Here is a 27,709-nt window from a genome sequence, read left to right as displayed (position 1 = left end):
GAACATTTGGATCCTTGGACAAGAAGAAGGGAGGAGACAGAAGGGCAGCTGTTGCATCTCTAAATTTGCTTGAGGCCTGCAAAGCATTTCTAGCAATTCATTATTTGAAATTTATAGTAGTTGGATGTGACCAGATCTTAATCCTATGCAGATGGGTCAGAATAGGATTCAGTTGATCTCTCCAGGCTCTTTGAAAGGCACCAATGGATTTTTCATGCACACAGTACAGCCTACTGCATCAGCTTTGTGCATGGGCACATATAGGGTGCATCAACATGTCAGTATTGGACTGCCAAGTCTATTGTAATATAGGAAGTGTAGTAACTAATTTGTGCACTGGTCTCTCAAAAGCAGGGTGTGAAATTACAAGAGAATCTTGGTTGAGGGGTACAAATAACTTGAAGACTAGGTGGAATTCAGTTTCTCAAACATAAGTAAGAGGAAAGAAAAGCTGTTTCTTATGGTATTTCTTGCCGGAGTTTCAACCTGGACTTTGTACTCAACTCTAAAGTAGGACTTGACTTGAGTCAGAAGACTCTGGTTAGAGATGCCATTGCTGAGCGACAACTGATATAGGAAATACTTGGAACAAGAGGACTTGAGATGAAGGTTGAAAATGAGGATTGGTCGTTTATGAAAGATATTTGGGAAAAAATGTCTTTGGCAGCAGATGGGGACTTTGAAGGAAAATTAAGTGCAAGATTTGAATGTACTGCCATGAAATGATCATTGAAGTATTATTTGTGGAGATGGATTAGTAATCAACATCAGTATAGTTAATGCTTGTCAATTTGAAAATTGGGAAGCTCAATTTATAACTTGAACCAGGCATATACCAAGACACCAGATTCCAATACCACAAACACATTCTGTCCAGTTAGCCGTGCAAAGCCTAAACATCTGGGTAAACCCCAGGTGTTTATTACAAATGAATTGAAGATGGAGAACAGGAGTAAAGTCTTTTGCTGCTTTGAGACCGCACCTGCAACATTGAACTGTTTTGGTTTCATATGACTTGAGTATCATATTTGGATGTGCAGATTAATTTCTGTGTGAGCACAATAGAGCAATAATTTAAAACAAATGCCACTCACTGAGGAGGAATTGTGCTTGTATCAAAGCAGGGGGAGACCATTTGGCTCCATCAGATCCATGCCAACTCCAAGACATCCCATTAATTCAATTCCTTGTATCCGTGCAACTTGTTCTCTCTTGTGCATGACCATTAATTCCCTTTTTGTTTATTCAATTAACATACTAAGGGACAAGTTTGTCTACCAGTACATCTCTGTGCCTCCTGCATTCCAAAAGAAAGCCCATGTTGATGTGGAGGGAACATGCACACTTCACACAGACAGCAGCTGGGATCAAGATCGAATCTGGGTCACTGGAGCTGTGCAGCAAATGTTGTGCTACTGTAGCACCCTCCCAAATCTCCACAGCTCTTGATTAAAGAAATTGCTCCAGCTTACTCCCAAATGACTGATGTTCAGTCCTGAAATTGTGCCTTGTGACTTTAAACTCCCAAGCCAGAGTGAACATGCTCAACATTTACCCTGTAAATCTCTAATTGATTAGATTGCCTTTCATTAGTTCCAGCATGGCAACTCTATCAGTAATCCTCTCCATGGGCAGAGAAACGTTCAGGTCGATGGGTCATTAATAACAATTGCATCAATGTGAATGGTTGGCAATTTCTGTGGCATTATGATCAAATCCACCAGCAACATTGATCAGTTGAAGGTAATCTGGATTTTTTTTGTTTTGGATGGTGTTGGTCTTGGATCATGTGAAGCTTTCATCCAGACCTTTGGATAAGTCCTCCTATCAGAATCGGATTTATTATCACCGACATATGATGTGAAATTTGTTTTGTGGCAGCAGTACAGTGCAAAGACGACAATCAATAAATTACGAAATGACTAAGGTCGTGTTCATGGACCATTCAGAAATCTGATGGCGGAGGGGGAAGAAGCTGTTCCAGAAACATTGTGTGGGTCTTCAGGCTCCTGTACCACCTCCCTGATGGTAGTAATATGAAGAGAGTATGTTCTGGATGGTGAGGGTCCTTAATGATAGATGCTTCTGCCTTGAGGCAATCCCTCTTGAAGATAACTTCAATGGTGGGGAGGGTTGTGCCTGTGAAGCTGGCTGAGTCTACAACCCTCTGAAGCCTCTTGTGATTGTGTAGGTACCAATGACATGGGTAGAAAAAGAGAAGAGGTCCTGAAGGAGGAATACAAGGAGTTAGGAAGAAAATTGAGAAGTAGGACCTCTAAGGTGGTAATTTCAGGATTTCTACCTGTGCCATGTGCTAATGGAAGTAAAAATAGAAAGATCTTGCAGATGAATGCATGGCTGAGTGACGGGGGCAGGGCTTCAAATTTCTGCATCATTGGGACCTTTTTTTGGGGAGGCATGACCTGTTCACTAAGGATGGGTTACAATAGAGAGCTTAGTGAAATGGTATCATGACAACCACCTTTCCCTCAATGTCAACAAAACTAAAGAGCTGGTCATTGACTTCAGGAAAAGGGGTGGTGTACATGCACCTGTCTACATCAATCGTGCTGAGGTTGAGAGCTTCAAGTTCCTGGGAGTGAACATCACCAACAACCTGTCCTGGACAAACCATGTGGATGCCATGGCCAAGAAAGCTCACCAGCGCCTCTACTTCCTCAGGAGGCTAAAGAAATTTGGTTTGTCGCCTTTGACTCTCACCAACTTTTACTGATGCACCATAGAAAGCATCCTATCAGGATGTATCACAGCTTGGTATGGCAACTGCTCTGCCCAAGACTGCAAGAAGCTGCAGAGATTTGTGGACACAGCCCAGCGCATTACAGACACCAGTCTCCCCTCCTTGGATTCTGTCTTTACCTCTCGTTGTCTTGGTGTAGCAGCCAGCATAATCAAAGACCCCACCCACCCAGGACATTCTCTCTTCTCTCCTCTTCCATCGGGTAGAAGATACAGGAGCCTGAGGGCACGTACCACCAGACTTAAGGACAGCTTCTACCCTACAGTGATAAGACTATTGAACAGTTCCCTTATACAATGAGATGGACTCTGACCTCACAATCTACCTTTGTTGTAACCTTTCACTTTCTCTGTAGCTGTGAGACTTTACTCTGTACTGTTGTTGTGTTTTTACCTGTACTAAATCAATGCACTATACTAACTTAATGTAACTGCACTGTGTAATGAATTGACCTGTAAGATCAGTTTGTAAGAAGTTTTCCACCGTACCTCAGTACAAGTGACAATAATATACCAATACCTAAACTCCAAGGGGTCCAATATCCTGGCAGGAATATTTAATTTAGCTGTTGGGGAGGGTTTAAACTAATCTGGCAGAGGGATGGAAACCAAGATGTTAGGGTAGAGGAGGTTTATAGAAACAAGTCCAAGATAATGTGCAGTGAGGATGGTAAGAAGGATAGGCAGGTGAAAAGTCAGGATAATTTGCTGAACAATAGAAGTACATCAAAATCAGTAGCAGAAACTGGACTAAATGTACCATATTTAAATACACGTAGCATTAGGAATAAAGTGGATGACCTAGTGGCACAACTACAGATTAATAAATATGACATTGTGGCAATCACTGAGTCATGGCTTTATGACGGATGTGATTAGGAACCAAATGTCCAGGGGTACCCAGTGTATAGAAAGGATAGGTGGGTAGGCAGAGAGGGTGGTGTGGCCCTGATTGTTAGTAATGATATAAAATCAATAGGAAGGATGGACATTGGGTCAGAAGAAATGGAATCCTTATGGGTGGAGCTAAGAAATAGCAAGGGTAAAAGGACAATAATAGCAGTTATATATAGGCCCCCTAATAGCAGTCAGGATGTGGACTATAAGTTGCAGTTAGAAATAGAAAAAGCATGTCAGAGTGACAATGTTAAGATAATTATGGGGGATTTTAACATGAAGGTGGATTGGGAAACCCAGCAAGGCAGTGGATCTCAGGAGAGTGAGTTTGTAGAAGGTCTACGGGACAGCTTTTTGGAGCAACTTGATGAGCCCACCAGGGGGTCAGCTGTTTTGGATTGGGTGCTGTGTAACGATCTGGAGGTGATTAGGGAACTAAAGGTAAAGGAACCATTAGGAACTAGTGATCACAATATGATTGAGTTCAGTTTCAAATTTGAGAAGGAGAAGCTGATAACTGGTGTATCAATATTTCAGTGGAACAAAGGAAATTACAGTGGCATGAGAGAGGAGCTGGCCCAAATTGATTGGAAGAGTAAGCTAGATGGAGGGATGGCAGAGCAGAAATGGATAGAATTTCTACAAGTAATAAGGAAAATGCAGGATAGATACATTCCAAGAAAAAAGCCTTTGAATGGGAAAGAAAGGCACAAATGTGGATAATGAGAGAGTTGAAGGCCAAAATAAAAGCAAAAGGAAGCAAGAATTAGTGGGAAAACAGAAAACTGGGAAACTTTTAAAAACCTGCAAAAAGAAACTAAATGTCATTAGGAAAGAAAAAATGAATTGTGAAAGGAAGTTGGCAGATAACATTTGAAAGGATACTAAGTTTTTTTTCAAATATATGAAGAGTAAAAGAGATACGGGTTGATATAGGACCAATCGATAATGGTGCAGGAGAGATTATAATGGATGATAAAGAGATGGCAAAGGAACTAAATGAGTATTTTGCATCGGTCTTCACTGTGGAGGACAACAGCAATATAGTGGATAGTCAGGGGTCTTAAGAAATGGAACTAAGTTCAGTTAAGATTACTAGAGAGAAGGTGCTAGGAAAACTAAATGGACTAAAGGCAAGTCTCCAGGAGGTGCTTCCTTGGGTTCCGAAGGTGGTGGCTTTAGAGATAGCGGAAGCACTGGTGATAATTTTCCAGGACTATAGACTCCGGCATGGTTCCGGATGACTGGAGGCTCGCAAATGTAGTTCCGCTGTATAAGAAAGGTGGGAGGCAGCATAAAGGAAATTACAGACCTATTAGTTTGACGTCAGTGATGGGAAAGTTATTAGAATCGATCCTCAAGGATGAGGTTATGGAATACCTAGAGGTGCAAGGCAAGATAGGTCCAAGCCAGCATGATTTTGTGAAGGGAAGATCCTGCCTGACCAACCTATTGGAGTTTTTTTGAGGAAATCTCAGGTAGGGTGGATAAGGGAGAGGCAGTAGATGTTGTGTATTTAGACTTTCAAAAGGCCTTCGACAAGGTGCTGCACAAGAGGCTGATTAAGAAGATGAGAGGTCATGGAATTACAGGTAGGATAACAGAATGGGTGGAGCATTGGCTGATTGACAGAAAGCAAAGGGTGGGAATAAAAGGATTCTGTTGTGGTTGGCTACCGGTTACTAGTGGTGTTCCGCAGGGGTCGGTGTTGGGGCCGCTTCTTTTTACTTTGTACGTTAACGATTTGGATGATGGAGTAAATAGTTTTGTGGCTAAGTTTGCAGATGACACCAAGATAGGTGGAGGAGTAGGGAGCATTGTGGAGACAAGGTTGCAGAGAGACCTAGATAGTTTAGGAGAATGGGCAAGGAAATGGCAGATGAGATTCAATGTTGAGAAATGTGCCATTGTACACTTTGAATTTTCTCCCCTTCTAGATAATTGCCCGTTTATTTCACCCGAAGTACAAAGGGACTTGGGGGTACTCATGCATTATACCCTAAAGGTTAACCACCAGATCGGATCAGCGGTAAGGAAAGCGAATGCTATGTTGGCATTCATTTCAAGAGGTATAGTGTATAAAAGTAGGGAGGTGTTGATGAGGCTCTACGGGGCACTAGTGAGGCCGCATTTGGAATACTGTGTGCAGTTTTGGGCCCCATATCTTAGGAAGGATGTGCTGATGTTGAAGAGGGTTCAGAGGAGATTTATGAGGATGATTCCCAGAACGAAAGGGCTTGCATATGATGAACGTTTGTCAGCTCTTGGACTGTACTCACTGGAGTACAGAAGAATGAGAGGGGACCTCATAGAAACATTTAGAATGTTGAAAGGACTGGACAGAGTAGATGTGGTCAAGCTGTTTCCCTTGGTGGATGAGTCCAGGACCAGAGGGCACAATCTTAGAATTAGAGGGTACAGGTTTAAAACAGAGTTGAGGAGAAATTTCTTTAGCCACATGGTGGTGAATTCATAAATTCTTTGCCATGTACAGCAGTGGAGGCCCGATCATTGGAGGTGTTTAAGGGGGAGATAGATAGTTATCTAATTAGTGAAGGTATCAAGGGATATGAGGATAAGGCTGGAAATTGGGGCTAGAAAGGATTAGTTTTTTTCTCTCTCATGGACATTCCCCCATTTCTCATTTCTTTTTCCCTTTCTTTGGAGCAGACTCGATGGGCCGAATGGCCTGCTCCCTTGTCTTGTGATCCTGTGCATTGGAGGGTCCATTCAACCTGTTATTCAACCTGTCAGAATGCTCTCCACCATACATCTGTAGAAATTTGCAAGTCTTTGGTGACATACCAAGTCTCCTCAAACTCCTAACCAAGTAGAGCTGCTGGCTTGAGGCCTTCATGATTGCATCAATGTGTTGGGCCCAGGATAGATCCTCTGAGATGTTGATACCCAGGAACTTGAAGCTGCTCACTTTCAACCACTGACCCATCAATGAGGACTGGTTTGTGTTCTGACTTGAGTCCAGAGTGTGAGGTTGTTGTGACACCATTCAACCAGCTGATCTATCTGACTCCTGTTAGCTTCATTGCCATCTGAGATTCTACCAACAACCTTGATGTCGTCATCAAATTATAAATGGTGTTTGAGCTGTGCTTAGTCACACAGTTGTAGGTGTAGAAAGAGTAAAGATGAGCATATTTGGCTTGTCCATATGAGAGTTTGGAGTTGAAGTGATTGCTGTAGAATACTCTGCTTCTGTGCTCTTATAACCACAGTAGTTAACTGGCCCTGTACACAAATTTGATAAGTTATCTTGTATTTCAGAATTTACTCAAGGAATGATATTGCCAACAGTTAATGGAGTTCAGAAGGAACAGTCGCAGTCCAAGCCCAAGATTGATCTACAGGCCAAGGTAAAGAAACATTAACTGTCAGTTATTAGCTCCAATTTCAAATTAAGATGTATACCGATACTTGCTGTGCCACCTCCAAGAAGCATAGGAGTGAAGCTTGCTTGAACAGATGGTTAGAGTTTAAAGTTTTTTTTAAAAAATGCATTGAAATTGAATGGTATTCTGTATAGTACAAAAACTGATCTGGTTCATGATAAATTTCCCAGCTCTAGAGCTCCCACTTGGTGATATTATTGAAACTTAAGAGCTGAATACCTTGTGGTTGGTTTTAATAGCTAGTCAGAGCAATGTTTAATTTCTGATGCACTGTAATACTTTCTGCCAGATACGTCTGTGGTGTCAAGATTCTTCACTGAGGGTGAAGTTCTTTATTGAATCAATTCTGATGGCAGGATCAATCTTGGATGCCTTTTGAGCTATAAGGTATTTCGGCCCAAGTTGATTAGAGATTGAAGGACTCCATCAAGCCTATCCATAAGCTATACTCAAATCTTCATTTATTCAAAGATTAGCATTCTCAATCTGCCATGGGGCCCCTGGAGTAGCTTCCTCTTCCTGCCCTATTATTTAACTACTTTGATTTCATTTTAAATCGGTGGTATCTTTCTCTCTAGCCCATAACTTGTAGCAATCAGACGATGTTTTGTATATGCAATGAGCTCCCCACACTTAATCATTACATGCCTGAATTTGTCAGTCCTGGCCAGGTGGGCAGGAATTGGACACTTGAGGCCTTGGAGCAGCAGAGCTTTAATCAATGATATTGATTAAACAAAATCCTCCCCACAAGGCCTCTGGGAGGCTTTGGTTGCTTCTCAGAAATGATGTTTTCCTTTCTAAATTGTAAGGCTGATTTGGGGGGTGGGGGGAACTACTAAACAACTTTCTGGTTTGGTAAGGTGTATACCTTTTTTTTGTTCTCCATGCCATTGAAGTTAATGACTTGTCGATCATGTGCCAGGTCTGACCACCTGTAGGATCACAGGATGTTCCCCAGCCCACAAGTCTGGGAATCTCAGCAAGCTATTGAATAGAATCTAGCTTGGAAATAGAGAAAGGAACTTGGGACTCTCTTTTTGGGAGTTGTGCACAGGACAAATACCAACTATTTACGTTGAACAAAGCTGCTGTCATAAATTGATTTGGATGTGTTTTAGCATCTTGGCTTTTTAATGTGAACTTGCAGTCTTAAGAATTATCTGAGTTCATTAAATTTCCCACTTTGATCTGCCTATGCTGCTGCTTACCAACTCTAACCCCAACTAACAAAAGCTGTAAAATTTGCACTGTTCTGAACAATGTGGGGGAGCTGGCTTTTTTTTTAACCAAAACTGGTTAAAATTCTTCACTCTAGTGTCAGGGCTGGCATAACTGAGTGATCAGTCCCAAGTGAGTGAGTTAATAACCATGTCAGTTTGCACCAACCTTGTTCAGATCTTGAGCAGTTGATGTGGGGGTGCACTAAATGGTTTCATGCTCTGCTACTGATTTCATTTGCACCATGGTAGGTGCGTTTAACTAGAAAATGACATGTTTTACAAATAGTTGAGTGATTTGGTGGAGAGGGAACTGGAAGCAGGGCTGTCATTTAAATATGCATTGTCATTTATACAAGGCTTTTGTATATTTTGCTTTCTCTAGTGAAAGTCTTGATGCTAGGTGGTCCCAGAATCTAGTGAGTAATTACAGCATAGTGTTTGGGGAGAAAGTTAGTTGTAAAATGGTACTAATTGGCCAGTGTCACCAAACCTAAGAATTTAAACAGGATGTGCTGCCCTCAACTTGGGTGTTAAGTCACAGGCTTTGGCAATTGTTCAGCAGCTAAAACTAAAAGCTGACTTTGTTTATGCATTTGTTTATTACTTTCATTGTATTAACTACTAATCAGGGTACATGGCTGCTTAGTCTGCTGATTTGTGTAGTTCTTTGAAACATGGAGAATCTTCCCCCCCCCACACCACTGTTTTAATTTTTCAGATTGCTACATCACAGTTACCTGTCCAGCCTAAATCAGTTGGGGTGAAGATTCCGACCTGCAAAATTAACTTAAAAGATGAGTTCATGACATCACCAGAAGAGCTTTACAAGATCTTTATTACAGAAGAGGTAAGTGTCAGCTAGCAATCTAACTGGATGGAAATGAATGAAATTGTTTGCTCTTGTGCACCACCATGTGGTTTGAAATGGAATATTTAAAATTTTAGGGGTGGCAGTCAGGTCTGTGCTTGGTTGTTTTTTTTCTCCCCCCCAAGGAGTTTTGAGCACATTCTTGAATCTTTTTCCCCTGTTCTGCCATTCTCTTCCTGTGGCAGAACTCAAATAGTGTTTGTATGTGCAATGGAGGTGGAGTGTAATTAAAGCCTCAATGCTGGGGATGTTGGCCTGGAGGAAGCTGAAGTTTGTTCGCCTATCCTTCCACTGAATTTACAGGATTTTGCAGAGCATGCATGGTGGGATCTATTCAGTGCCTTCAGGTGCTGACTGTAGGTCATCAGAAGCGGGGGGGTGGAGGGGGGTGTGGAATCATTGCTCTGTGGTAGTTTTGTGTCAGATTTGAGGCCCTGATCGTCAAACAGTATTTTTTTCCTGAGTCAACCAAAGGCTCTGTTGGCACATTGAAGGCAGGGGTGAATTTCTTCATTGACTGGTCTCTTGGAATCTTCATTTTCCATGGTCTTGCCATGAACCTTTTATTATCGGAGGACAGTGTTGTGCTGTGATAGGTTGGTAGATCCTTTTGTCTTGCTGATGTTGAGTTTAAACCCAATCCTCTTGTCCTTCATTAAATGAGTCAATGATGGCTTGGAGTTCTGCTTCAAAGTGCAGAGGTGAGCATTGTCAACATACTACAGCTGGGTTATTGGGGCTGGGATGATCCAACTGTAAGTTGGATAGTTTTCCATTAATAGTGAAAGTTGGTTCCATTCCTGTGGAATTCAGGGCCAGTGCCCAGGTTTCCAGGTGTTCAGCATCATGGGTCAGTTTGTTATATGCTCAGCATTGGTGAGGCCACATTGTGACTACTGTGTACAGTACTGATCTCCTTAAGGATATAAATGCATTGGAAGCTGATCTGATTAGGTTTTCTAGCCTGCTATCTGGAATAGGTGGTGAGGCCTTGAGGAAAGATTGGACAAGCTACACTTGTGTCTGCTGGAGTTTAGAAGTAAGGCATTTAAAACAAGATCCTGCAAGGTCTTTACAGGGTGGATGTGAAGAATATGGTTCCTCTTGAACTAGGGGTCATTCTTTTAAGAATAAAGGATTGTTTAAGAATAAAGCATTGTCCATTTAAGACAGTTGAGTTGGCCTTTTTTGAGTTAAGAGTCTTTGGAATTCCCTTCAAATTCTGTTAGTAGTAGAACTGGAGGTAGATGGTGAGTTGAAAAATTGATAGGAGTAGATTGGGATATAGAATTGAGTTTGCCATCAGATTGGCTGTGATCTTATTAAATGGTGGATTAGGTTCAAGGGGCTGAATTGCATATCACTCCTAATTCAGATGCATGTAACACTGTGTCCTTGTGTCCCACACTGACACCCAGCTTTGTATCATCAAACTTGAATAAGTTGTACTGGATCCCTCTTTGTACAAATTGGAGATATAGGTTGTGAATAGCTAGGGCCCCAGCAACCCATTGATCACAGCCTACTAATCTAGAAATGGCCTGTTTATTCCAACTATCCTTGCAGTATTAAACCCACTAATATGTGCCCTGACTTCTTGTATGGCACCTTATCTGAAAATCCAAGTTACACCACTGACGGGTTTACCCATCTATCTGCTTCTTACAACCTCAACTTTCCAACAGATTTGTCAAACAAGATTTCCCTTTCATAAATTAACTGCCCAATTTTGCATGTGTCCTGCTGCCTCTTAATAGATCCCAGCACTTTTCCTACTATTGATGGTTCTACTGCTGACTGGTCTATAGTTTCCAGTTTTCTCTCCTTGTTAAGTAGTGGTGTTAAATTTGCTACTTTCCTATCTGTAGGAACCATTGTAGAATCTGTAGAGCAATCTTGGAAGTGTGAAAGCCAGCCTTGGGCATTTTCCTTTGGGCTTCCATTAACTTCATCTCATACAAGACTTCTTGATGCCACATTTGGGCATATGCTGCCTTGATATTGGGTGGATCTGACAATTGATTTGAATGAAGGTGATGAAGAATTCTGCTGGATTAATTTGAGAATAGATTAATTTGGGGGATTTTCTTTATGAAAATTTTTCTCCCTCTGGCATGTCTTAGGTATTGTCTGCTTGATGATTTGGAGCATCTGAATAATTTGTAATCTGAATCACAATCTGCAGATGAATAGTAATTCAACTTTCTATAGTAGATACCAATAGAAATATCAAAGGATATTATTGTATTGATACATTATATGTTAATTTGTTTGGTCTTGATTACAATCCAAGTTGCAGGATGTTAAGGTTAATTTATGTTCAAGATTTAAGCATTGTAAACAATTGACATTAAGATCCTGTGCATTAGAACATTAAGGTGAGTTGTTAATTTCTCTTGAATATGCTAAAGGCTAACTTCGTTATTCGTGTGAAGTGATATTGTTCCTAAGTGTAATTATTCAGTAATTTGAGAAAGGAGATATTTGCTCAAATTAAAGAATTGGTTGATTCTAGAATCTTAACCATATTGACTGTCTTCTAATTTCAGCTTGTCCAGGCTTTCACACATGCACCAGCTGTTGTAGAGGCTGCCAAGGGAGGAAAATTTCGATTGCTTGATGGGAGTGTCAGTGGAGAATTCTTGGAACTGGTGAATATCTGCATTTTGTATTCTTGTTACAAGTTGAGATTTTCCAAAAATAATTTAACTTAGAAACTGAGCTTTTCATGCACCTTCATTCCTGCCCAAACCAGATGTGTGGGCCAGGCAGTTTGCTCAAACTACTTGGTAAAGGTAGTGCTGGGTATTTTGTATGATAGCAACTATGATGAAAGCACAATGGACTGAATATTTTCCAGGGTTGTATAATAAACTTAAGATCATACATCAAGTAATATTTGAAATGTTTGTTTTTCATTTTGCTTAATTTACCAGCCAGGTTTCAAAGATGAATTAGTCATCAAAAACTTGAAGGCCATTTGGCCCATGTCCTTGCCAGTAGCTTCCACCAAATCCCACTTTCCAGCACTTTGTTCATAGCCCTCCAGTTTGCTGCTCTTCAGATACATATACAAGTGCTGTGTAAATGTGGTGAGAGTTTCTGCATCCACCACCTTCTGCAGTCAGTGAATTCCAAACTGCTGCCCGTGGGGGGGGTTGTTATTCCATATCCCCTCTAATGCTTCAAATAGTTACTTTAAATCTGTGGGGAGAAAATGGATAGGCTGGGTTTGTCTTTCCTAAAGTGAAGGAGACTGAGGGGTGACCTAACGGGTGGGTGTGTGTATGTGTGTGTGTATATATATATATATATATATATATATATATATATAATATAAAAAAAAAAGAGTATGAATAGAATAGATGGTCAATCTTTTTTCCCCATGGTAGGATTACTAAAAACAAGGGATAGGTGTAAGATGGCTTTAAAGGGAATTTGAGAAAGTTATCTTTAGTGGTTGATATCTGGACCTTGCTGCCAGAGGAGGTGGTGTAAGAGGCACTTAGACACTTAAATAGGTAAGGTGTAGAAGAATAGTCCTAATGCAGGCATATTGGATTTGCGTAGATGGGCAAGAAGGTTGGCAAGGATATGATGGGCTGAAGGGCCTATTTCAGCACTATATAACTCTGTACTAATAGTAAACACATTTTGAACTGTGGTGGTGGGGAAGGAAGAGGGGCTAGTGGTTTGTAAATGTTTTAACTATATTGGTTTAATTTTGCTTACTAGGTTTCTGAGCAACGGATTGTTATGAAATGGAGGTACAAGTCATGGCCAACTGGTAAGTTTATCTCTGCAGTATTTAATTGTTGAATGTAAACTCAAGTGTGTGAGTGTAAGTTTTAAAGTTTTCAAACCTAATTGCATCTTAACTGCTCAAGCTTCATTTGCTGAATTTTCTTTTTGTTACACTACCCACAGCAGTATAAAGTTGTCACTGTGCATTCAATATTGAAAGGAAAAATTCACACCTGTAAAATTGCCTTTTTAACTTTTCCACCAATGTCAAAGGTGTTTAATGTGTTGGGGTGGGGGTTGTTGTGTACTCGAATACTTGTGCTCTGGATTGTCATGTAATTGAGTGGCACCAACTTCACCTTAAGTGAAGAAACCAAACCTGATGCAGCATTAAAATCTGGGTGTGGAGTGATTTTAGGTGACAATGAGTAGGAGAGCTAATGTTGTTCCTTGCCTAAAGAAGGGCAATAGGGACAATCCAGGTAAGTGAGCTTTGCATCAGTGGTGGGAAATCAAGATTAAGAATTGCTCATGTTTGGAAAAGCATAGACTTATTGGGGATAATTAGCATAGCTTTATGTGGGGGAGGTCATGTGAACCTGTGAGTTTTTTGAGGAGGTGACAAAGATGATTGAGGGTAGGGCAGTGGATGTTGTCTTCATGGACTTCACTAAAGCATTTGACAAGGTCCTTTTCAAGTAGGCTCATCCAGAAGACGCATGCGATCCACAGTGACTTCAAAGATTGAATTCAAAATTTGGCTTGGCCATAAAGAGGGTAGTGGTGGAGGGATATTATTCTGACTGGAGGTATGTGACCAGTGGTTTTCTGCAAGGATCAGTGTTGGGATGTCTATGATTGTATATATTAGTGCAGTTGTGGATAGTGAGGAAGGTTGTCAAAGGATGTAGATCAGTTGGAAATGGGTAGAGAAATGACAGGTGAAATTTGATCCAGGCAAGTGAGGTGTTGCCCTTTGGGAGGTCAAATGCAAGTAATTAATGAACAGCAGGACCTTTTGAGAGCATCTATGTACAGATGGGGCTTGGTGCAAGTCCATAGCTCCCTGAAAAGGCAACGAGGAGATAGTGTTAAACAAGTTGTATAGCATACTTCATCAGTCAGGGAACTGAGTATAAAAGTCAGGAAGTCGTTGCAACTGGTTAAGCCACATGGAGTATTGTGCGCAGTTCTGGTTTCTGCATTACAGGAAAGATGTGGAGGCTTTGGAGAGGGTGCGGAAGACGACCAGGCTGCTGTCTGGATTAGGGAGGGAGACGTTGGACAAACTTGAATTGTTTTCTCTGGAGTGTGAGGCTGAGGAGTGACCTGATATAAAATTGAGATAGATAGACAGGATGGATGATCTCTTTTCCCCCTGGGTGCAAATGTCAAATACTGGAGGGCATAACTTCAAGGTGAGAGGGGGGAAATTTAAAGGTGATTTGAGGTGACTTTTTAAAGTGGACCATGCTGCCAGGGGAGGTGGTGGGAGCAGATATGATAGCAATGTTTGAGGCATTTAGTGAACCATGTGAACAGGCAAGGAATGGAGGGATATAGATCATGTGGAGGTAGATGGGATTAATTTAGCATCCTAATTGGCACAAATGTCAGCTGAAAGGGCCTGTTCCTGTGCTGCACTGTTCTGGTTGATGGAATTATCTGCTTGTATAAGTGCAGTCCCCTTGCCTCTATTTTAACTTTCCTTTTTTAAACTGACAAATTTAGGCCATTTTGTCTTGCAGCACATTGAGCTATGTTGTCTGACTTTACTACTCGGGAAGATTTGAGATTGCCTTGCTAATATACTTGGTTCTGGATTACTGACATACCTAACCATGATTTGATGCTGGGGAAAAATCAGGTGCATTAAACCAGCTTTGTGTGCAATACATGTTTAGTTTTGGTACAACTTTACATTTTTAGTGGGGTTTAATATTTGACACAAAACAGTTGACCACTACTTTGCTTCAGTGTTATTGATTTGTTTTATTTGTGCAGCAACTTGCAGTAATGTGCATGAGTTTCATGGACTATTTGACTAAAGAAATGCAGCTATCAGTTATGTTGTTGAATAATTTGGTTGTTATTGGCTTGCTTTCAGAACATTATGCGACCATTAAGTTAACGTTTTCGGGCAAGAATGATGGAACAGAACTTGAAGTGGAGTGCAGAGGCGTTCCATTAGGCGAGGAAGATCAGACAAAAGCAGGCTGGCAGCGTTATTACTTTGACGGCATTAAGCAGACTTTTGGATACAATGTACGACTGGTCTAATGGGATAGTTTCTCAAACCCCTAGCTAACTTATGACTACAGAAAAGCTTTAGACCTTTTTTTTGTTCATTTCACTGTTCTGTTCATCCTTTTGTTTACAGTCCAGCCAACCTGCAACTATGATTAGCTTTTAAGCATCCATCTCCAGCAGAAAGTTTTCCAGCTGCTGAATTCTCATTCAGCAAAAGTCTTGAAATTGGAAATTTGGCCTGGACTGTGGAAATTTTAAATTGTACTAAACTCCCCTTTTGTACATTGTACTAGTGTGAAATGCCAGTTCTGAGTCTTGAATGGTAAATGCACTGTGCTTTAAAGTGTTAGACCTATAATGAATTGACCAGAGTTGTGAACTAAAGATTAACTTTAGGACAAGAAATTTCTCCAATTACTGTTCCATCCCCAACAAACCCAATCCAATTACTACAGGATCTGAAATGTTTGTTTTGATGGCTTTTCAGAAGAGGGAAAAAAAACCCAGACAGCTTTGCATCTTCAGTTATAAATCAATAACAACATTAAATACAATGTGCAGTGCATGGATCAAACAAAAAGCTAGGAGTAGTAGTGCTCTTGTATGAGTAGCACCATTGTCAGCTGTGTTGAGGTCCTAGCATTTTGAACAGACCACTGCCAAGAAGTTGAGAGAAAGCTACTGTGTGCAAAATGGGTTGCTGCCTTCACCTAAAAATGATCCAATAAACTATTATCCTAAAGGACTACAAGCAAAACTTCTGCTGCAAGAGTGGAATAGATTTTCCTTAATAAATTCAGGATTGCTTGATACTGACATTGGAAATGCTCTAGAACTGGATGCTTATCATTTCCTTTAATCTTATTTTGCACAGAATAGCTGGAATCTGGCCCTGTAACAATTATGCCCCTTGGTCTTTGGCAAGGCCAGGTTTCTCCTAAACAGAGCATTAGAGGAGAAATAAGGTGGATTTACAATTTTATCTGGTAGGAACAGATGCACTGAAGGACAAGTAGGATGTGTGTTTTTTAGAAAATCAAACCCTATGCGATTGAGATTTCACTGTTCAAATTGGTCCCCTGCCAGTTAGTTTTCCCAGCATGATACAATCTCAGCTTGTAATCATGCTATCCCCTAAAGCCTTGATGCCATAAGGTTTGACCAAGTTCAAGTGGAAATCTAGTTTGAACAAAATGAGCAGCTATTTAAAGCAGTCCTAAAACTCACATTCAAGACCAACCCAAAGTAGTTTGGATTTGGAATTTTCTAGCACAGTGAAGCTATAGCATTTAAAGTCAGTTAAATTGGGGGAAATAAAGAACAAGGCTTATGCAAGGAGCAAATGTTGGTAATAGACCACTTGAGCCAAATAAACAGCCCTATTTCAAGGATGAGCTATGAGCCACTACAAGAGGCTGACACTTTTTTTGTCCAGCAACTTGGGACAATTTGCAGCTTGTGGGATTTTTCTCATTTACTCTCACTTGGGTCAAGTTATCAGTATCGAACATTGCTTTGTCAGAAAATTTCACTTAGTACCATTGCAAATAAACAGCTGAGCTGATTAAATTGCATGTTAGGCATATTGTGTCTTTATGGAACTAAATTTTAAGCTTGATCTGTTTTGCAGTTTGGGACACTGGACTGGCATATAATGGGTTAAACATTTAGACAGTGACTGTATTTGTATCAGAACAATTGGTGCAGGCTGGTTGTCTATCCCCATGTACATTACACTGTCAAGTTGCTTTATTAAATACAATTTCTACTTAAAGCTTGTGCCTTATTTTGATGCATGTCTCACTGTTTAATGAAATTTAGGCAACTGGCAGAGAATGCAACATCCCTACTGACTCTTGGAAGTTTAACCCATGACCACTTAGCAGAGCAGCAGCAGTCAGGAATATTGAAAACTACCTCACCCAATATAGTTCTCACTTTAGCCACAGCTGGGACCTCCAAAACCAGAATACAAACAAGTGATCTTCAGTGCTGAGGGATTGCCTGTGGTAGTAGAATGAAGGGTGATTTTTCACATGCAAGCATGTGTATGATTCTATTGCAATAGAAACTTTCTGCTGGCACAAGCTAAGTCCTCAACAAGGTGACTAGAATGTCTCAATCTAGTTAATTCTTCATAGTTTAGAATCAATTCAAGTCAGTGAATAAGCAGGATTCACTTCTCCACTTCACTTACAGACTGATGTAAAGGCACAGCTTACAGCCCATCCCAGCAATCAATATTATGCAAAGAACTTAACATAAATGGCATGTTGAAATTAATGCAACCAATCTGACCATCAAATCACTAAACTTGCAAATTAGACAATTTCTCAGTTCCTTCAATTTGATGTTTGTGCTCCTTAAAGGCAAAGCTTTTTTAAAAAAAAATAGTAACTAAGATAATGGTCCCTGACATTTGTACTCTTCCTGAACAGTAGTTGAACTAGTTACTCATTCAAATAGAGCACTAGAACAAAAGGGGCAAGTTTGCTGGATTATAGAAGCTTTGTACAACCTCGAAACATGTTCTTATATTAGGATTGAGTGGTTTAGGTTTTTGGAAACTAAAGACTTGCCTTATAACTTGTGGGTGCAGTTTACAACAGCTGTCTCTCAGGGCAGCACTTCCTAAAATATTTGCATTCAGGCCCTTTTTCAACTACAATCCAGTTTACAGCTGATGGAATACTTGGTCAGAGGTGCCATTAAATAGCCTTCCTTATTGATTGGATGCAAAAGATCAATGCTCCAAGGTCCTACTCCCTCACCCAATATCAAATGAATTAATGAGATGGCCATACATGCACAAAATAAGCAGCTCCTCCTAGACTTCAGATACTAGATTGACTTTGGCATATTGAGTTACAAAAGGTGCTACATGTATACCTGTTTTCTTTACTATGGGACTGCCTCAACCCATTGCTTTGAAGGCATTGCTAGTGGTTGCAGTCTTTAGTCAAGCAAACAATTCAACTTCAAGCATAAATATGCAACATAAAGACAAATGGAGCAGTCAATTTAAGGCAGTTTTTTTTCTTTACATTTTAGTCCCAGATATGGGACATATGAAAAGGTACAATCAAGCACTCCAATTAAAGAATGCCAGTCAATACTTCATTAGAATTTAGATAAGTTTTCACATATCAGCATTAAGATCTTAGTTACAGTTATCCAAGGTCAATTAGGTGTTTACACTGGAAATAACAGTAAATCTTGCAAACACCAGCAATTGAAGAATTTAACACACACACAATCTCTGAACCTTAAAACAGTTTTTAAATTTTGCATTTCCACATTTGCCAGATACTTATCCAGCTGTTTTTAAGAAAACATTTTCATGAAACCCAATGAAAATCTTTCTAATGCACATTGGAGTATGGGAGATGGACAAAGAGGGGGTCAGTTTTTATATTATATATATATATATATTAAAAAAAACTTGTGAATGCAGTTTACCACAGTTGCTGTTAGTACCTGGAGACACAAGAGAGACTGCAGATGCTAGAAATCTGGAGTAACACAATGCTGGAGGAATTCAACAGGTCAGGCAGCATCTATGGAGGGAGATGGGCAGTCAATGTTTCAAGGGGCTTCTCCCCTCTTTCCAGTCCTGATGAAGGGTCTTGACCAAAACCATCGACTGCCCATGTCCTTCCATAGACACTGCTTGGCCTGCCGCGTTCCTCCAGCATTGTGTTTGTGTTGCTGTTAGTACCTCTCCACCTCCTTTTAAAAATCAATAAACCTGCTGAGCATTTGGCTTTTTTTGAGCTCTAATGCTGCCTGTTAAATTCAAAGTCATTTATCACTCAGATGTCATCCAATCTTTCAGCAAGTATTTTGATATTAACTTGCCCCAAAGTATAAACTGAATTAATGAGTAAAAATATAAATAAAACTCAATCCGTGTAAGCATAAGTGGTATAAAGTTAACTTCTTTGAAAATGTTCTCAATATTAAATCAGTAATACCACAGAGTTTGTTACCTCATTTACCTACCCAGAATGGTGAAGAGGAAAAAGCACATAGCTACTATTAACAAAGGGGTTTCTCAACCACCCATGAGATAGGGAACAATACTGTCATCGTCTCTATATTTTAATGATATAGGCAGATGTACAAGTGAAATTAATAAAACAATGGAGTCTTACTTGTCTATATCACACACTTAAAACCAGTAAAAAATAAATTCACTCTTAGAAATAAAACCTTGCTTGATGTACTTTCTCAGCTAGTAAATATTCACTATATAGAACAAAATTAAAACAATGCAATTTTGTACAATGTTTTTCCTTGTAGTTTTGGAGACGACAGCAGAGAAATAATTGGATTTATTGCAGATTTCACACCTTTTCATCAAAAACCACATTTGTAATATTAAAGCCATAAATGTGCTGTAAACTTGTGAAATTTACCCACCTTAACACACATACTGGTGCAGAAGCAGAACCTCATGTACAATTTTGCCAACTTCAAATAAGGATACAGAAGCAGGGAAGGGTCATCACAACTCATACTAACAAACATCAGAAGGACAAGTTGGCAAAGGCTCAGCTGTTCATACAGATGCTGTGCATAGGGACATTTAATGAAAAGATCGCAACGACAACGGAATGTCTTACAAAAACTACCCAAAACGTTACTGGATGACAAGGTAACCCTGTTCACCACCACACTGCTCACCAACTTAGAGGGTGAAAAGCAGGGACACAGAGCCAGTGTTGGAATCAAATACTTAAATTGAGCAAGATTTACCACTTGTCATTGACTGACTAACTTCACAAACAGGTTACCCCACAACTGGAAGAAAATAAAACTGGTTGCAGTTCCTTCAGAATAAGAGAGCATACTTTGGGTATTACAACACACTAAGATGAAGATTACAACTTGGAATATGTTAAAAGTCAAGATTATTGTATCGCAGAAAAATAAAATATTCTAGTCAATAGAAACTGAAATTGAACAATCAAGACCAAGTCAAAAAACAAATTACTGGAGGAACTCAGTGGGTTAAGCTGTATCGGAGAGGGGAGAGGAGTTGTCGATGTTTGGGCTGGAGAGCCTACGTCAGAATTGTGTGTGGTGAGGGAAGTTAGCCAGTGTAAAGAGGAATGATACAGCGACCATGGGGTGGAAGGATGGCAGGAAGAAGGAGCCAAGTGGGGGAGGGAAGGGATGGAGTTGGGAGAGAGAGGCAGGTGGGTAATAGGTTGAAGCAGACAATTAAAAAGGGAAAGGGAGAGATGTAGGTTGGGGGGGAGGAAGAGAAGAGAGGGGAGGGTGAAAAGCAGGGACACAGAGTTAGTGCTGGAATCTAAGGAAGGAAAGTGATACTGGGAGCCAATCAAGACCATCTTCTCACTTAAAAGCAATGCTGTCCATGTATTTTTGTGCAGACTATAGGCTAGAGTGTGTTGCAAGCTATTGTACAACTCTGAGATGTTAAATTATTTGTATTACGACATGCTGCAGAATGCTATTGGGTTGTTCACAAAAAGAATTAATCAAATGGCGAGAGAGCTGGTATAGAAAACACACAATCAATACATAGGCTTCCAGTTGGAAACCACAGGAGGGAGCGAAAACAAAAATCAGGAAACATTTAAGAATCAATGGATTGCGGCAATGGGTATGGGGAATAAGGAGGAGAAATTAGGTTCTTGAATGGTTGTCTTTTCAATTATTAGATCAATGGCTACACCCTCTTATAATGGCCTAATATACACAGTGGAAATCCCAACTATGTCCCTCTACACTCTGTGTCCCTGGCAATGTAACAATCACCAAAACTCTCAGCAGCAAGTAGGTTCACGATTCTGGCTACTGTAATGCAATATTGATAATGATTATAGTTAGTGTGTATGTAATCTTCATTGACCATTGTATTTTAAAGTTTATTTTTGTAATAGTTATACTTAACTAATCAAAAACTGTGTTCAGTGCAGTGTATTATTTTTGGATTCCTCCTCTAGACTCTTAAATATTAAATAGCAGTTCACGGAAAATCAGAGCTTACACACTGAATCGTCCCAAATTAAAAACACAAAAGTGCTGGAAACACTCTACAAGTCAGGCAGCATCTGTGGAAAGAGAAACAGCTAAAAGTTCTGTATCTGAAACCTTTGTCAGAACCGGGAAAGAAAGAAAACACGTTGGTTTCCAGTAGCAGATGTGGAGGAGGCATTGTTAGAACAAAGGGAATATCTCCGATAAGGCAGAAATGAATGAGTTAATGCAGCAGTTAGAAACACATTAATGTTTCTTTGACTGTGCAGTGCATCATTTTAATAGGAAGGCTAATGGGCACGTCAAACTATACCAGTAAAAAATGAAAATTTGAGCCATAATGACAAATTTTAAAATCTTTTCCCCCATTTCTGACAAAGTATCTTGAACCATTAGCTGTTCTCTTTCCATGGATGCTTTGGACTTGCTGAGTGTTTCATGTTTTTTTATTTCAGTTTTTCATCATCTGAATTTTTGTTCTTGTTTCTAAATTAAATCTAATCACAATTTTTTAAAATATATATTACTTATTATCTCTGTTTGTATGGGACTCTAGAATTTATTGATATTATTCTGAAGGATGCTTCAGTTGCCAAGTTTGCACAGGAAGAGTTCCAGAAAGATGTTCATTTCACTGTATAAAATTCAACTGGTAATCTCTCGCACCACGTGTCTGCAATGTTCCTGTGAAAAGTCATTGAAAAGACATATTTGGAATAACACTGGAATTCAACAGCATGTCTCTAACTTTCATGGTTCATCCCTGCTTCCAATAGAAGTGGACAGTTTGGTTTAGAATCACCACTTGGTGGCTGTAATTTCCACTATTAAACTAGAACAAAAAGAGGGGGCAAAACCATTTCTGTTCACTGGCCCACCACACACCTTTGTCCTTCAACTAAAACATCAGAAAAGAGTAAGCACAGAGAAAGGCTCTCAGTGACTCGACATCAACTGGTCCAGTGTGGGGGAGGAAGAAATGGGTCAAAGCGAGCTTGTGCAAGGTGAGTGCTCAACCACACATGACTGTAACTAGCAACGAAAGCCAGCCACCTTATTGTTAGTGACGTGCTTTGGTGTTTTTCTTTCAAAACAAGACGTAGTGCACATTATTTAGTACACACACACACACTTCTCAAAGTGAACCAGAGTGACACTCTTAAAATCATTTGAAGTCCTGCTGCATTTAGATCACTCTTCACAGAGGAAAAATGAATTGTTTAAAATTAATAAAAAATAGCAGAATGGAAGCAAGTATTTTATGGGTTAGCACACAAGCCAGTTTAAACACAAAGTACAAAACATGTGATACACGTCACAACAAACTCACCAGTAAAATGCAACTGCCGACTAATTTATCGAATCGTATTTATTAAAAAAATGTCAACATTTCTATTCTAATCATCTTAATTACAACCTGTACAAGTTTGTTTTAAAAAAGGAGGGAGGTACTCTGATTAGCAGGAGGTTGCAGGCTCCTAGGTTCACTTGCAATATCCTGCTACAAATTCTGCCAACAAAAAAGCGTTTTCTAATACAGTGTAACACAGTTAAATTACACAGATTTTAAACAAGACTTTCTGTACAAGTATTGAAAGACAAAGACAGTCCATAGTCAATTCCTCAAAGCATTAAACAGAATCAGATGATGCACATAAGAGAACCCCATTTGCACAGGCGCACACACTGTGGGTAGAACACTATTACTGTATATGCGTGTATAACACAATGTTAGTGAGACCCAGGCAGATTATTTCTGGTGTCTGCCACGAATACAGAATTAACCCCAGCTTTCTCCCCCACCCCTACCTTCCCAACGGCACAACTTGACCCAGACAAGGTGCAGAGAATAAGGCAGAGGTAAGGAAAGAGATGCAATATTTTAATACAGTAATCTACCAACTTTGCTTTTCTTGGACAGGACTGTGTGAGATGAAGAGGCTTAACTGATTGTCCAATTAATGACTCAAAAGGTTTTTATTTTACATGAAAAATAAAAGAGGCACTAAGGAACAAAAATCTGTCATGTCAGACAAATTCACCTCTAGAAATATCAGAGCTAATTTAAAAAGACATTGAGGTGTTGAAATGAAAATATCTGCATGAAAGTGGGTACAATGTCAATCTGCCTTGTTTGCAATGAGATTTAGAGTGTCTAAATAAAAGATACTCTTGGACCAAACACTAGCAAGCTGTTTGAAATGTTTTTGTTGAACAGGATATATCAGTTTTACAAAAATACCTACCACCCACAGCACATGTTGCTACACATGCAGCAGTGCCACAGGATATTGTGCGATGGTACACTTTATGGATTAACTCAGCACATAAACTAAGTGTTTGAAAACCGAGACTTGTTCACATATTAAGGGAGAAATAGCAGGCCACGAGTTTATCTTATCCTCCCTTTTTGATCATTTTAAGTAGGAATGACAGAGCAGAACTCTAAATCAGTCCTGTGGCACTTCTCAATGAGTTCACTGTTAACTATCTCTCCCCGTTTTGAAAGATTATGCCATCCCTTTCAAGGTCCTGTTCCCCACAGCCATAGGAAGAGGAGCTGGAATTACTGCAAGGACAAAAGGATTGTTTAAAATGAAAGAACACAAGACATGCTCCAATAATTCATAAACTAACATCACAGATGTACCACAGAGGGCCCCCTCATTTATTAGGGATACAGGGAAACAGGCCACCAATAATGAATGGAAAGATGCATGTGGAACAGAGTGAAACAGGGGTTTATTCTGGTTTGGTTCTTAAAGCAAATGCTCTCAATCTCTCTTCCTTAATCAAAATTACCCTCTACTCATTAGGCATTTCCTTCTGCTGCTCAATTAACCCATTCATCGGGTGATTTAACATTTGTGTTCAGTAGAGGAGTGAACTGGTGAGCCAGTTGAATATTCCAGTCAATCAAACCCAGGCAAACTTTCTCCCCAAGCCCCTCTTTCCTGGCTCCAAACAGGATGGTTTCCGTTAGGATTATTCCCGTTCCTGTCACCACCACCACCAACAGAAACAACAAGTTTGAATTGGAACTTTAAGCTATTTTAAACTCAGTGCCCGTCTAATCAGATATCTTCCTTTTCCAAAGCGAAGTCCTAGTGGTGTCGGCAGAATAGGACACACGCAAATTGAGACAGAGAGAAAACAGGAAAACCAAGGACAGCAAAAATACAGACCGCAGAATATTTATGATCCATTGATTCCTTACATTTCAATGTCTGCAGAAGTTTAAACTCCACAAGATAGTGATCTGGAGTTAGCCGACAAAAGGTAGGGGAGCAGAATGGAGAGGAGACCACGCAGGACAATTGGGGGAAAAGGCCTTTGAGAGCGCAAGTTCTGGGAAGAACAGAGGAGAGACAGATGGGAACGAGTGCACAGACAGACAGACCAAGGGCAGGGCACAGAGAGACAGACAGGGCGAGGACACAAGGAGAGACAGGCGGCAGCAGCAGCAGGACAGCCAGGAACTAAAATGGTGAGGTGTAATGGAATGAATGAAATATCACACCTCTCGTGAGACAGAAACCAGCTGCACCCGCACAGCCCAGCTGTGGTACCTTCTTCTCAGCGGAGCGAATGTGCCCCAACACTGTTTACACACGCACACACAGAACAAAAGTGTTGCACAAAAACCGGCACGTTTGGCATCAAAAGGAGAGAACGGTTCCTTTAAAAACTGAAGTGCTGATATGTCTTAAAATATTTCGAAATCCTTACCCCAACCCTCCCTCCTCACTGAGCAGAATCCTTTCAAACCCACGAGGAGACCCACTCCTTCCTCCCCACTGAACCTACCTTGTTTCATAGTTTGCAGACAACAAACAGTTGCCACAACACCCTGCTAACTAGGAGGCACAGCCTGGCATTTTCTCTCGATGAAGAGGGTGGGACGGGGAGGCTGGGGTTGAAGAAGGGGTTTGTGGCTAGGCACATGTTGAAAAATTCACAGCATGTATACATGTTAGCACGAGCAGGTTATAAGCTACACCGGGTGGATCCGTCACCCTATCCCCAACTCAAACCCTCCTGGACATCAACGAACAACTCAACTAACCAAGTCTCTTTTTTAAACCTCCCCCAAACCATTCTCAGTACTTGTGCAAAATGAATAACTTCCCCTCCAGGGCTTTTATTCACCGCCACCCTGCCCTTTTTCAAACACTTGGATCAATTCAGTCAAATCATCTAGCCCTATACAACTTGATGCCGTTCTTGCTAAGCCAACCAACCGGTCTTACCTCAACAAGAGATTCAGCATGTTTAAGATGAACTCTGCTTGCCCAGCTGAGGATGAGCAGCTGCAGATTTAGACATTTGGGTTGACAATTTGCAAACATGGGTCTTACCCAGAAAGGGAAAAAAAAGTGAACTGTTAAGTGATAACATCCCCTGCTCCTCTGACCAACCGCTGCCGAGCTATATGGAAACAAAACTGGAATCTTAAAACATCCCTCCATACATGATGGATAGAGGATCTGTTCCACTGTCCTTTTCACTAATTCTCTTCTTCACTGCCCCTTTGTCATTCATTCCCCACCCACCCCTGCTACCCTCTCAACACTTTGGGTTCATTCAGTCACACATCTCCTCTGCGATTTCGTGTGGGTTTAATATTCCAGGCACCGTCATCTGAAGCTTTCTCTTCTCCTCCTGAGCCTGGCGCAAGGCTGATTCTCTCTCTTCCAGGAACAAGTCCGAAGTGTCCTCTCCACCAAATTCCTAATAAACGATAGAAAACAGAAGATCAGCCCAGCTGCTTTCCACCGAGACAACAACAACAAAAAAACAGAACATGTTGAAAATACTCAACGGGCCACACGAGCCACGTCTGTGGGAAGAGAAACAGAGGCAGCATTTCAGTTCAGAATGAAGGGTCTGCCACCCGACACATTTTCCGTTTTGTTTCAGATTACCAGCATCTGCAGGCACTGTAGTGTAGCGGTTAGCATAACGCTATTACAGCACCAGAGACCCAGGTTCAACTCCAGCTGCTGTCTGTAAGGAGTTTGTACGTTCTCCCCACGTCTGCATGGGTTTCCTCCGGGTGCTCCGGTTTCCTCCCACATTCCAAAGATGTACAGGTTAGGAAGTTGTGGGCATGCTACGTTGGCACCGGAAGCGTGGTGACACTTGTGGGCTGTTCCCAGAACACTACGCAAAAGATGCATTTCACTGTGTGTTTTGTACATGTGACTAATAAAGATATCTTATCTGCAGTTTTTGTTCTGATTTTTGATTTCCACTGAGAATTGTAGAACAACACATCAGCTCTCTCTATGCAGTCTCTTTCTTCAAATATTTCTGGATGCACATTTCACATTAACCAAAGGCGCGGGATAATGATGCACCTTTTGAACCCGATTTTGACAGCTATTCAGGCCTTTGAAATGTTGAAACTTACTTATTTTTGTAACTTACAGTAATTTTTATGCCTTTACGTCTTGCACTGTTCTGCTGCCACAAATTTCATGACATATGCCAGTGATAATAAACCTGATTCAGAGCCTGTTGAGTCATTGAGCCAAAACCACCTCCTAATACAGCAATCATGTCCACCCCACCCACCCGGGACATTCTCTCTTCTCTCCTCTTCCATCAGGTAGAAGATACAGGAGCCTGAGGGCACGTACCACCAGACTTAAGGACAGCTTCTACCCCACTGTGATAAGACTATTGAATGGTTCCCTTATACGATGAGATGGACTATGACCTCACGATCTACCTTGTGACCTTGCACCTTTTTGCACTGCACTTTCTCTGTAGCTGTGACACTTTACTCTGTACTGTTATTGTACTGTTATTGTTTTTACCTGTACTACCTCAATGCACCGTGTAAGGAATTGACCTGTACGATCAGTTATGAACAAGACAAGCTTTTCACTGTAGCTCGGTACAAGTGACAATAATAAACCAATGCCCACACCTGCTAATTATTTCCCTCAAGTTCCTGTCCAAGTCCCTGGGTTGATGGTGCTTCCACCATTCCCAATGCAGTGAATTCCAGATCATTAACCACAGGGGTTTAACCACCTAAAAAAACCTTTTCCTCACAACCGCACCTAGGTTGTTCAAGCCTGTTTTGCCATTAAATGCGATCATGACTGATTATCCAAATTCAGTAGCCTGTTTCTGCTCTCTCCTCACATCGCTTTAAGTCCTCCTGAATATATTTAACGATTTGGCCTCAACTGCCCCTCTGTGGTATCCCTCAGCTTCACGATTCCCCAATGAGGAAATCTCTCCTCATTTAAGTCTTAAATGGTCTACCCTGTGTCCTGAACTGGAGGCCCCTGGTTCTGGACTTCTCCACCATCAGGAGCACCTGGTCTGTCCAATTCTGTCGGGGTTTCACAAGTTTCAACGAGGTCTCCTCTCATTATTTTAAACTCCAGCCAATCATCCTAATCTCTCCTCATCAGTCCTGCCACTTCAGGAATCAGTCTGGTGAAATGTCACTTCCCTCCCTCCTTCCTCAGAGAAGGAAACTGCCTACAGCACTCAAGGTGTGGTCTCACCAAGGCCAATTGTACAATTGCCAA

General features: G+C 40.7%; 2 protein-coding genes across 3 annotated transcripts in view; one reads left to right on the top strand and one right to left on the bottom strand.

Moving 5' to 3' along the window:
* ahsa1b (AHA1, activator of heat shock protein ATPase homolog 1b) overlaps nt 1-16,923 on the top strand; it is a 33,944-nt gene extending 17,021 nt beyond the window's left edge. The window contains exons 5-9 of the mRNA XM_052010549.1: nt 6,940-7,028; nt 9,006-9,134; nt 11,705-11,806; nt 12,891-12,942; nt 15,007-16,923. Coding sequence (XP_051866509.1) covers nt 6,940-7,028; nt 9,006-9,134; nt 11,705-11,806; nt 12,891-12,942; nt 15,007-15,179 — 545 coding nt within the window. The 3' untranslated portion in view covers nt 15,180-16,923. The remainder of the gene's footprint in view (nt 1-6,939; nt 7,029-9,005; nt 9,135-11,704; nt 11,807-12,890; nt 12,943-15,006) is intronic.
* A 1,011-nt stretch (nt 16,924-17,934) lies between these two features.
* The window catches only part of LOC127567479 (exportin-1-like), an 84,700-nt gene continuing 74,925 nt past the window's right edge, over nt 17,935-27,709 (bottom strand). For both annotated transcript variants that reach the window (XM_052010443.1, XM_052010450.1), the window contains exon 25: nt 17,935-25,889. In XM_052010443.1, the coding sequence (XP_051866403.1) occupies nt 25,743-25,889 (147 nt within the window). In that variant the 3' untranslated portion in view covers nt 17,935-25,742. The remainder of the gene's footprint in view (nt 25,890-27,709) is intronic.

Source organism: Pristis pectinata, chromosome 1 (genome assembly GCF_009764475.1).
Source record: "Pristis pectinata isolate sPriPec2 chromosome 1, sPriPec2.1.pri, whole genome shotgun sequence".
NCBI classification, from domain to species: domain Eukaryota; kingdom Metazoa; phylum Chordata; class Chondrichthyes; order Rhinopristiformes; family Pristidae; genus Pristis; species Pristis pectinata.
Note: the sequence above shows the minus strand (reverse complement) of the source record. Positions and strands in the feature narration are given on the sequence as shown.